Below are 11,592 nucleotides of genomic sequence, written 5' to 3'. Positions count from 1 at the left end.
ATGGAAGAGGCAGAAAGTCCAAGCAAGCAGAGCAGTAGGAAACCAGTGAGGAAGGATAGACATTTCTGTCTGACATGGATTTCACAAACCTCTGTGTTTGATCTTTTAGAGACCCTAAAACAATTGCCCACAGTTATTAGCATTTTAGGAGTTGTAAGAGATTTGAATATAAAGGAAAGGTAGTTCAGACTTCAGTTCAATGCTTTGCTTATGCATTTCTTTTCTTTCTTTCATTTTGCTTAGGAATTTAATATCTTTATAAATTGTACAGGTAATATTTTCAGGAACATCTAAACTGAATTTTTGAAAATCATCTTCTTAGTCTAAGATCTCCAAAGGTATGTACAACATAATTCCTGACAATTTCAACATGAACAAACTGAAGAAACAGCTCTTCAGTTTTTCAGACCTGGTGTCTCTTTTGCAAATAGGACTTGTGCTGAGAGTTGGTTAGGTATTTTTAACTAGCATGCCATATAATTAAAAAACTAAATATATGCATAAAATAAATACTATCATGGATAATTCTTATTCCCCTCTGTGGGTTTGTCAGACCCACAGGGACGGCACTGTGGTTTGTGGGATCTTCTCCTAGCAACTCCTACCAGCATCAGAATTACTTGGGCAGCTGAATCTTCATATCTCACACTAAAAGTTTGCTACTTGGCACTGCTTGGCACTTTATGTGCATATTTCATATGCCCATATCTCTGGTTATTTGCACAAGGTTTACTTCAGTTTCCTGCCATCTTAAAAACACTTTTAATGACAGCTTTATGCTATTACTTACTGAGCTTCTCTGCTGTATTTCTTTGTATTTGGAAAAAAAAAATAAAGATGAAGATATGGTCCCTGCCCCAAGAAGGCTATGATTAAAACAAGACCAGCATTCTAGAAACATATATTCTAGCTGGCCTCCAACTGGATGGTCTGTTTAGTTTTGTTTTGATGTATTGTATGAAGCAGCATTTAACAGATGTTGGGAAATTAGCTCTCTGAGCTTCTTGTATAAACTTAGAGCAGAGATTCATGTGTATGAATTAATTTCATCACTGAATGTGGGTATTAATGTCATCAGGCATTTTTAAATGTTTGTGCCTATTCTGCTGTACTTTGAGGCCTTCTTGCCAGAAAATATAGAAACTACTCAGGAGAAAGTGCCTCAGTTGTAGCAATATTTTCTAGCACCATACTGACGATTCTCTTCTGTGGTGAGAGATGTTGCCTTGTACAAGCTCAGCAGTGGAAAAAAAGGAAGAGTGTCAATTGTTTCATTACATACCCTCTACACACAGTTTTGACCAAAAAAACATCCCCCAAAAAACCCAAAGTGGAGGGGTCTCCCTGTGTCTTTACACCAAGTTGTCCCTCTTATTTTCAGTAATGCTAATTTATCATGCAAATCCTGTAGTTGATATTCTTATGGCTGCTCATATCCCAGCTGAAACAGCACACATCCAGCAAGGTGACAGATTTTCCCACTCCTCTTTTCCAGGAGAATCGAGTGCTGAGGATTAGATTCCTTTTTACAGCTTCCAGGACAAAGTCACACCAGCATGAGGGGGGGAGCTGACAAAGCAAGGCTTGCCCCTCTGTGCTGTGTATGGGCAAGAAAACGCAGGTCAGGCAGAGAATGGAAACAAGACCTGGGACAAGGCCTAAAACAGAACAGAATTAGAAAGGAAGTGTAGCTGACAAACTGACGCAGAGATTTCATAATTTCCACCTGTATTTAATGTACTTTACATATCACATCTGTATTTTTTATTTATTTTTTTATTTTGTGGCCTCCTTAGTTTAATTTTCATACATTGAAGTCTTAAGTGCTTCTAAAACAACAGCTATGGTTTTAAAAGATCATTTCACACCCAGCCCACTCGTTACAACAGATTAACATGCAATATTAATTTAGGGTGAGTGGGCACAGATGTTATCAAAATCACCCTCTTACCTGCCAACTCCATCAAATTTTCCAGTGCTTGGATATTTTCTTCCACTGATGTGTGAAATTTTATTGTAATGTTCTCTGTGTCTTTTTTCCCCCCCCAGATGTTTCATCCAGTTACTAACCTGCATATGGCTTCCTCCTCTATCAGCTGTCTGAGCTAAAACAATACTTCGTGACAATCACTAAACAGAAAAGCATCTCTGAAGATACTGATGTGATTAGGTGTGAGGCCAAGAGCCTGTGCTGAGTGCTAGAAGAGCACTTTATAACCACAGTAAATCAAACTTTGGGCTAGACAACACAGCAGAGAAGTCACGTGATGTGAAATAAGAGTTGGGAGAGAATGCAATAGAGAGGGAAGTGAAAAGGCATATTTAAACTGGATTTTCATTTTCCAGTGTTACCAAAGTGTGAGTTAACCAGTCAGCTTTTCTTTGCTGACTCTGAATTCTCTTCCTTACTTCAATATTGTGCTGCTAACACACAACTGCACAGCAAAACATGCAGATATGAGCACTCTCTGTGCCTCAGGCCTGTGAAAAGCTATGGTAACACAGCACTAAATCTGGACAATGCACCCTGTCCCTCAGCAAGGACTAAGAGCTCAGGATCAGCTTCATGGTAACAGCTTTTGAGCTGTCTGGAATGGAGGCAAAGTGAGTTTTATCTTCCCACAATGTACTTTGTGGAGCTATCCATATTGGGTCAAATTTGGAAGAAGCACTGAAAGATTTTTTAATACATGACTGTGCCATACACCAACAGAAAGCAAAGTGCATTGCAAAGGAGGGAAGCATCACTGCCCATATTTCATGATACACAGTATTCAGACAAAAAAAAAGCAACACAATGGTCAGGTCTGAGGTGTGGTTCAGGTCTCCACTGCCTTATCCACCAGAAATATTGTGACTCTAACTGGCAGTAGCAGGATTGTTCATATTCTTGTAATATATTCATAATATTCAATCCTATAATTCTTTATATTAAATCCCATGTTTATCAACAAATGGATAAATTACAAACCCTACAGTGCACTCTACACAGCCTGATTTTTTTCCCTAGTTTAATGCCTACAGAATCAAGGCAGAGTTATGTCAATCTTTTGTAAAAATGGGCACAATTTTAAATTCTGTAAACTGGCAAAAGCAATCCCAGTACCCATATAAAAATATGCACTGCTTGTCAAGTTTCATATCTTTACACAGAAAGTGAAAGAAAAAGCTCATAATTTCCTATAATTATGCTTTGATTACAAATTACTTAATGTTCTATATTATTCTTAATATAAAGAAGTTGATTGTATGCAATACACAGTGTCCTGAGTTGCTCTGTCTTCTTTTGTGCTTAACTTTATTTTCCAAAAACATGATGTAACATTAATTCTAGCCTAGAATTCAAGTTTGTTTAAACTTGGTTTCCTTCTGTGACATTGTATCAGGGACCCATTTGGATTTAAGTATCTCACAGGAATTGTGTTGTTTAGAAACATGTGCTGCCATCGTGTGGACATTAAGAAGTGCAAAAAATAGCTTTAAAAAAAATTGGGAAACAGGTATTTGTTACTGGGTATCTGTATTTGTTATCGTGAATCAGATGAATTATAAATACATATTATATAAGAGCTCTGCACAAATCTGTGGGTTCAACGCTGCTAATGGAATCAGGAATATTGATTCAATCCTGTTGATTTGCAGCTCCAGGAATCCTTTCCAATGAGCACAAAGTGATCAAAGCACACAAGTCTCCAAGCTACTTTTAACTGGCACTCAATTCCAACATGACCTGCTTTTGTACTCATTCCTGTATCTGTTTATCTCTTTGTTTTTCCTCTAAGTCTTTGCAAAATTTGTTTTTGTACAGCGTGCACTGCTTTCCTTCCACTCTAACACACACACAAACTCTCCTACCCAAAACATTGGACAGCCCAGGCACCCTCCCACACAGTCCTCATTCCTGCATGAGTTCACACGAAGCTTTGTTTCAGAAATGGTTTTGGTTTAAGGCCTCTTCTTGTTTCCTACATTTGACCCAGAGTTAAGAGACTTAGAGTCAAAATAGCTGCATTTAATACCAGTAAAAGTCCACAATGGCCAAGTTAGAAACACTAAAGTGCATTCATGAAGTTTAAGTCTTACTAAACTTAAGTATCTACAAAACTTTATCCACTAAACTTTAATATCTAAAAAAATATAAGCAGATTTATGTCAATCCATTGTGAAAATGTGCAAATTTTAACCTCTGAATATTGGACTATTAACAGACCCTCTAGAAAAACTTTGCATATCATGTTAATTATCCTTACATAGAAAATAAAAGGAAAAAGTGAAAAAAGTCCCTAAAGATAATTTCCTGTATGACAGCCCATCTCTAATAAGTCTGTAAAGGTTTGCACACAAGGAGTGTGATTCTAAAGCTGTCCTCTGCAGTCCCTCAAAGCAAACTTGCTTGTCACAGCAGCATGATCTGCCTGCTGCTCAGACACCCTGTATGCCAAATGCCAGTTAGTTGATGCTGCAGTCTGCTGACTTAATTTATATTGCATAAAGGTAAAACTTTGTAAGCCTTGCCTGTGGGCTTCAGATTATTTGGGAATAGAGCTGAAAGATATGTTTGGACCAACCCCTTCTTTTGTGGAAGTTTAGTGGGAATCTTTTATGAATGGAGATCAGTATTGTATTTTACTTGGGTACTCACATTGTACAGAAAGAGCCTGCTCCTGTGGTACAGCAGGACATGAAATAAATATATATTTAACTAAATGGATATCATGGAATGCCATACAGTAGAAGATTCTCTGAGATGCTTTTTCAGCTTCTACATAAAGACAGGCAAATCTGCAGTAATGATATCTGTTTTCCAAGTCTTTGCATTTTATATTTGGTTGATTTTGTTTTTAAGAAAATGTGAGTTTCAAAGGCCTTATTTTTTCTTTTCATGTGGCTACTCTGATGTCTAGGTAGGAATATAGACTACAGTCTTTTTCTTACTGGATAAACTTGCAGCATGTCATATCTGTTTTCTGCTTTGGCATTTACTTTCATGAAACTTGTGGGTACCCAATTTTCTTTGACAATTTTACCTTATTCTCAAACTTGTTAGAAATTACAATGGATTGGAAAATGCTGGGTGGGTGAGAAGTAAATGGAACATGGTGGTGCATGGAAAAGGCTGTTGTAAGTCTCTAGTCTGTATCATTGTGCTCAAGTTCTTGATTACCTGGTATTAAAGTGTTTAGAATACATGGAAAAACATAAAAAATTCAATTTATATCCATGAATTAGAAGCTAATTTCAAGATAAAAAAATCCCACTTGTGATTTAATAATTGGCAATGTTGTGCTAGATGGTGGGTGGAACCAACTTTCTTTCAGCTGAACTTTAAATGTCAAAGCATCTCATGATAACTGTGCGTGTGTTTGGTTTTCAGTGTTTTGGAAACTGTCCACTCACCCTTTTAAAAATTGTGACACTGGTTTGGCTGTGGAAGAATTGGTTAAATATACTCCAAGTGCCAGTAATTCAATGAAAATCTGTTAGGTTTCCTGGGTGCCGACAACTTCTGTCATCAGTGAAGGTGAAAATGGGAAAAGGAGCCTTTCCTGATTAACAATTTTCAATATGTTGTTCCTCAAACGTTAAGAGTTTTTTGCCCATTATAACCTTGATGAGTTAATGAGATTATGCAATATTACTAATGGCAGACTTTCGTTTCTATTTTTAAAACAAACATCTCTGAAATCTAAACAGAAAGAAACAAGAATTAGAATCTCATCAACCTCTCCTGGCTGTAGTCTTGGGCTTTTACGTTCTCTGTCTTTTCATGAAACTCATTCCTCTTATACCCTTCTGGGAAAGCTTGGGGTCTGTCAAACATTGTACCATCTTCAGGACCAGGATTTCCTGTTATTATCTCCCAGTAATTCTTATCGTCTTCAACTCTGTGGGAGTCGAGATAATTGTGACAAATAACTTCAAATTCTCTTCCAAAATGAGACCTGCAAAGTCAAAAGAGATAGGATAGGCAGGGAGAATTAACATAAATACAAATTCAGCAAATCTTCATTACTTGTGAATTGTTTGAGATTTTCTCATTTTTCTCTTGGTTTACTCAGAAATAGCACCATGCACTTTCAAATACCAGACCCTTACAACAAACACAATAACCCACTTTTTTTCCTATGAATAATATAGGAATTTGAAATTCAAACTAAATGCCACCTTTCTAGCCTCAGAGCTACAAGTGCCCCAGCAGAATAAGGCACTGATACACCAACTCATAGGCCCTCATTCCCACTTCTCTCTGACTGAAGAGGTTTCTGGCTACTTAATAACTCCTTCAGCCTGAAACTTTCAGACTTCCATCCTCAAAAACTTTACACAAATCCTCAGTCAAATCTTGCTAAGAAGTTAATGGAAAACATTGGTATACTACTTAGCAAGGCCTAATCAATATTAATTTAATGCATGTATATTAACTGAATTGAGGGATTAACTTCAATTTGTTGAGACGTTGATTGAGATGGACATAAGCATATAGAGTTCTATGCAATGTGGTTTTATTTAGTTCCCTTGTTCCTTACACTTCTTAGTATATCAATTTTTTTCCTTCAAAAGTAATCCAAAAAACTAACTTTGTTCAAGACAGTCAAAGGGAGAACCACCAAGAAACTAGAGAAAGCTAAAATCATGATATGATAATGAAAAATGAAAAAAAAAAAAATCCAAACAACTAAATCTGATCCAACTGCCTGCAGCAACACAGCAGCACATGTCACAGCCAAGAAGTAAAATAAGGGAAAGGAGAATGGCATTCTGCATTATTTTCCATTTCTTCAGTGCATTCCTAAAGTACTTCTCTTGCTCCTCACAGTAATTCTTGATGTTGGCACATCACTGTGCACACCCCTGCCAGTTTAAGTTATTCTTACCACACACAGAAGGTCCTTGGAACAGCTAAGTTGCGATTGGTGTAGCAATGAGTAATAATAATTTTAGTTTCTGCCTGGAAAAAAAAGAACAAATTTTTTGAAGGCACTTGACAAACATTTTTAAATCAATATTGTGAATAAAAACTGTCTTCAACAATTAGTGAATTTTGACTGTGTTTATTAGTGAGCTTATTCATGTAAATGAGTCTTAGTTCAAGGCTGTAAAGGAACAGTTGTATTTGTGATATTCTGTTGTATACCAGCACTTCAGGAAGCCTAGCAGTTATCTGGTACAGGAAAACACTGTATTTGCAAAAGGTTGAAAACATTTGGAAAATCATCCACTTATTCAGATGCCTTAAGAATTTCATTAGACATTTAATGTACATACAGGACCTCTTATTTAATCACATCTCCAAATATTGGAAATGGAATTTACTGTCTCAAAAGGCCTGAAAAACAGGTAAGTAATGCACCCTCACAACATGATAATGTCAACCTTTGAAAATTTCAAAGTCTACCTCAAAATGAACAGTAGAAACAAATATTAATATAAGCAAATTCCCTAATTAAAGAGATTGTTCCTTCCCTCTCCCTCTTCCTAAGAGTAGAAGTCAGAACCAGCACAAGGGAAATATGTGAATAAAATCAACATAACATTGTTTTTCTTAGTAGTCCACCTGTTCCAGTTAAATTTTTGTAACATTTCCTACAGTTTAAATTTCTTACAGGAACTGGAAATCCTTCATGTTCAAGACGCAGTTGTGGATCCAAGGACTTAGCTTGCCAGAAAGTCAAATAGGAAAGCTCAGATGTCAAATATACTTTCTGAAGGCGAGATTTTTTAGCAAAATCTTTAAATGTTTTGTGGTCACTTGCCAGATAAAACTGTAAATAAAAATATACATTAAGGACGGTATTAATGTAAAAGAAACAAGATATGTAATTTTAAAATATATTTTTGAACAAAAAACCTTTTCCCTTGGCTCCTGACAGACCAGTCTTACCAGCTAAAACTATGCAGGCAAAACCCATAGGATAGATTCTATATGCAGATTTGTGAATGTTCTTGGAAAATTGAAGTTACACTCCAAATAATTTTATCTCACCAAAGTGATTGTTGAAAAGAAAAACTTTTTCAAAGCTATGGTGATTTGAGTGCACACATACATGTAATGCCTTATTTGCTTTTAATTTGCAGAGGGGAAGAATGTTAGTATTTAATAGAAATCTGCTTCCTCAGAATGACAGAATAGTGCATGACTTTATATTCCTACTGTGGATTATCTTCATCAGAAAGGAAATCTCAGATTCTCTTCTGAGTTGGAAGGGACCCACGAGGATTAAGTCCAACTTTTAAGTGAATTGTTCAAAGTGAAAAAACCCTAAAATCTCCTTGAAGAATTCTTTCCTGATTCACAATCTAATTGTGATTTCTTTTTCTTTCCTTTTTTAGATTTCCTTTATTCAGTCATTCTGGCTAACAGCCCCTTTGGTCTGCACACCTGACCTCAGGCAAGTAGCATGAACTTTCAAATTAGGTATTTCTTATCTTGGTCTATGCATGATTCTGAACCTGTTCTGTAAAACTAAGATGTTGCACAAGTGTACAGCTTTATCTGTCTGTTCTTAGAGAGGGATTCAATGCACATTATCAGTGTATGCTACCACTGCCAGTTGCAACTTTATTGCCTTACCAGTTTGTCAGAAACCCCTCCTTTTGTCCCGAGAACAAAGTTTTGCCCGTATCTAAGTGGTTCACCCACTGCACTTCCATCAACACTGTAAAAATTGTAAAAAGGAAAAAAGGTACATTAAAATCATAAGTTTTACTATTGGTTTAGGTTTTTTTGTCTGTTTTGGTCTACAGTAAGATGTTGCTTTCTGACAACATTTTGTATTATTTACCTTCTAAAATAGGTAAAATATCTTAACCTAAGGCAGAGCCTTTGACTATTGAGCAAGACCCTGTTCTCCTGTTTCTTCTCCAACAAACAGCAGCAAATTAAATACATATTTGAGAGAGAGAATATGCTGGGTGTTTTAGAACAGAACCATGTCCACTTCATGGAAAGCAAAAGCAATGACACATATTTGTGCTTGCAGCAGAGAGAATATTAATAGTAGTGATATTTGGACATGTTTTGTCTGCAACAAAAAATAGCTGCAGAATTTACCAAATGATACAGTGAACTTGATTTTGTCTTCACACCTAAGCTGATTTAGAGGTCCTTGGAATTAATCAGAGTAATATGCAGCACAGAATCAAGCTTAATGCATGACTGAAGACTCTTTCTTAAATAAATTAAATTTACTCATATACATTTGTATATTAGCAAACTTTGTTGCATATTTCTCAAAGCAATATACCTGAAGCTAAATCTAGAATTGAAAACAACTCAGAATAAAGTAGCAGACCTTACAATACAGAAAGCATTTCGACCTATGGGGTCCACGCTCTTGACTGCACTAAGTCCACGAGAGAGCTGCAGGGGTTCGTCCTTGTACAGGGATATTTCCTCCATGTCAACAGCCAGAGTCACATCACCACGCATTTCGGGCTCCCTCTCCCCCGAGGTCCCTTCCAAATCCGAGGATTTTTTGTCTGGGTTCATAAGCAACACGGTGTCTCCAAAGTGAACAAATCCGTCAGAAGATACCGACAGCTCTACCTAAATTAGAATTTACATAGTATTTTATAGAGCTATCTGAACCTACCATCAGAAGTATTTTAATATATAAATTCCGTAGCGTTCTTAGAGCATGCAGAACAATAATAAGAGTTATGCCACTCTGTGGGGAGTCATGGGGAGGTGGACATAACCCTCTTTAAAAATTACCCTCTTAAAAATATTCTCTTGAAGTTTTGCTAATCTCTGTATTAAAAGTTGTCCTTGCTCTCTCTTACGGATAAAATCCCTCAGGAGTTCCTGTTGGCAAAGGAGAGAGGAGCAGGTATGTTATCCAGCACCCACAATCTCGCGTTTAAAGTGGATTTAGAGATCCGGGGAGCAGCCCGGAGCGGGGCAGGCGGGGATGCCCGGGGATGGCGGTACCTGCTGCGCGTACTCCTCCTCCAGCCAGTTCCCCATGCGGACCCCGAGCCCGTAGGAGGCCATAGCCGGGCCGGGCCGCGTCCCACGTCGCCATAGCGACCGCGCCGCGCCGCGATTGGTCAGCCCGGGGAGGGCGGGGCCGTGATTGGCCAGCCCGGGGAGGGCGGGGCCACGATTGGCCGGCCCGGGGAGGGTGGGGCCACGATTGGCCAGCCCGGGGAGGGTGGGGCCGCGATTGGCCAGCCCGGGGAGGGTGGGGCCGCGATTGGCCAGCCCCCGTGGGCTGGAAGGGGGCGGGGCCTGAGCAACGGTGAGGGCGGAGGGGAGTGTGAGGGACTGCGAGTTATGAAGTTCTTGGGCGGGGAAAAGAGCGTTCGGGTCATCCCGTCCCACTGTAAATCCAACACTGCCAGGTCCACGCGTAACCGCGCCCCCAAGTCCACACATCTCTTAAATACCTCTTGGGGTGGTGACTCCACCGCTGCCCTAGGGAGTTTGTTCCAGTGCTTGGCAATCCTTCCAGTTTCCAGTCTGAATTTCAACAGAGCAACTGTGAACAGCTGAGGCTGTTTGCTCTTGTCCTACCACTTAACATTTCAGTCTCTTCCGAGCAGTAAGAACAGCTCAGGTCACTCAAGTGCCCCTCTTCAGGCAGTGGCCTTTTACACTCCATATTAGACAAAGGGCTGCAACAGTTTAGCACAACAAATTAGTTGACTCCATTATCACTGCACTATCGGTGAATGCTGTCAATCATAGAATAGTTTGGGTTGGAAGGGACCCTTAAAATCATCTCGTTTCAGCCCTCCCCTGTCGTGGACAGGGACGCCTTCACCAGCCCAGGTTGCTCCAAGCCCCATCCATCCTGGCCTTGGACATTTCTGGGGACGGGGCAGCTACAACCTCTCTGAGCCCTTATTGTGAAAATCTTCATGTTTCATGTGAGTCAATGCATCAGGGGAATGTTTTGATTGTAAATGTTTTGCTTTGTTGTTATCTTGGTTTGAAATCTACACGGCAAGTGAAGCTAAGTGAGTATGCCATGTGTTTATTTTCCAGACAGACTAAGCCAACGATCTTCAGAGATAGTGTGGGTCCTTGCACAACGCATTTAATCCCTTTACAACTGTCACTGTTTTCTTGAAAGCTTGCTATTGTCACATTTCAATTCTGGACAACTTACAAAGGTTAAAAGAGATGGGATTTTTGCATGGACAGCTGTGCTACATGTTATTATGTGATTGTCAGGCAGTTTTGACAGTAATTCATGTGAAACTTGGCTCTTTCCTGTTTGTTTTTTAACCCAAAAGTTATTACTCAAAAAGTTATTTAGCGCATGCCAAACTTTTTAAGGACCAAATGCTATCAATTTTTGTTCAAATAGCACCACTCAGTGTTCAGTTGTGGTAAGTGACGCTTTCCTACACCTAGCTCTGTTGTCAGCAGTGCTGAAACTGTGATTAAACTAAGGAAGAAATTTCGTTCATCTTAGCCGAATGTCAAAAGCCAAACATCTTTTTCTTGTTTCAGAATTAAGCCACTTAAATCAATATTCAGTAATAAATCATTGTTACAAAATCATCTATTGTATTTAGCTGTGTCTTTAAGAGCAGGTGAGCTGTCTTGCTGTAGCATGTAGTTAATATATAGAATTCACAGCA

The 11,592-nt window shown here is 38.7% G+C and overlaps 1 protein-coding gene across 2 annotated transcripts; it reads right to left on the bottom strand.

The window, feature by feature from the left end:
- Window positions 1-3,279: 3,279 nt before the first annotated feature.
- On the bottom strand, window positions 3,280-10,012 carry CFAP161 (cilia and flagella associated protein 161). Of its 2 annotated transcripts, XM_005521770.2 has the most exons (7): window positions 9,932-10,012; window positions 9,716-9,805; window positions 9,294-9,547; window positions 8,573-8,657; window positions 7,605-7,763; window positions 6,876-6,949; window positions 3,280-5,942 (listed from the first exon to the last, which is right to left on the bottom strand). In XM_005521770.2, exons 1-7 carry the CDS (start codon window positions 9,992-9,994, stop codon window positions 5,708-5,710), a joined length of 960 nt encoding a protein of 319 aa, XP_005521827.1. In that variant the 5' UTR covers window positions 9,995-10,012; the 3' UTR covers window positions 3,280-5,707. The 2 variants fall into 2 exon arrangements, with proteins under 2 accessions (XP_005521827.1, XP_087919358.1); XM_088063232.1 differs by lacking the exon at window positions 9,716-9,805 and having other exon boundaries at window positions 9,932-10,002.
- Window positions 10,013-11,592: the final 1,580 nt, after the last annotated feature.

Source organism: Pseudopodoces humilis, chromosome 16 (genome assembly GCF_049639895.1).
Source record: "Pseudopodoces humilis isolate 2021_Gansu_Grassland_sample_001 chromosome 16, ASM4963989v1, whole genome shotgun sequence".
Taxonomy (NCBI): domain Eukaryota; kingdom Metazoa; phylum Chordata; class Aves; order Passeriformes; family Paridae; genus Pseudopodoces; species Pseudopodoces humilis.
This window is presented reverse-complemented; position numbering and strand designations above follow the sequence as displayed.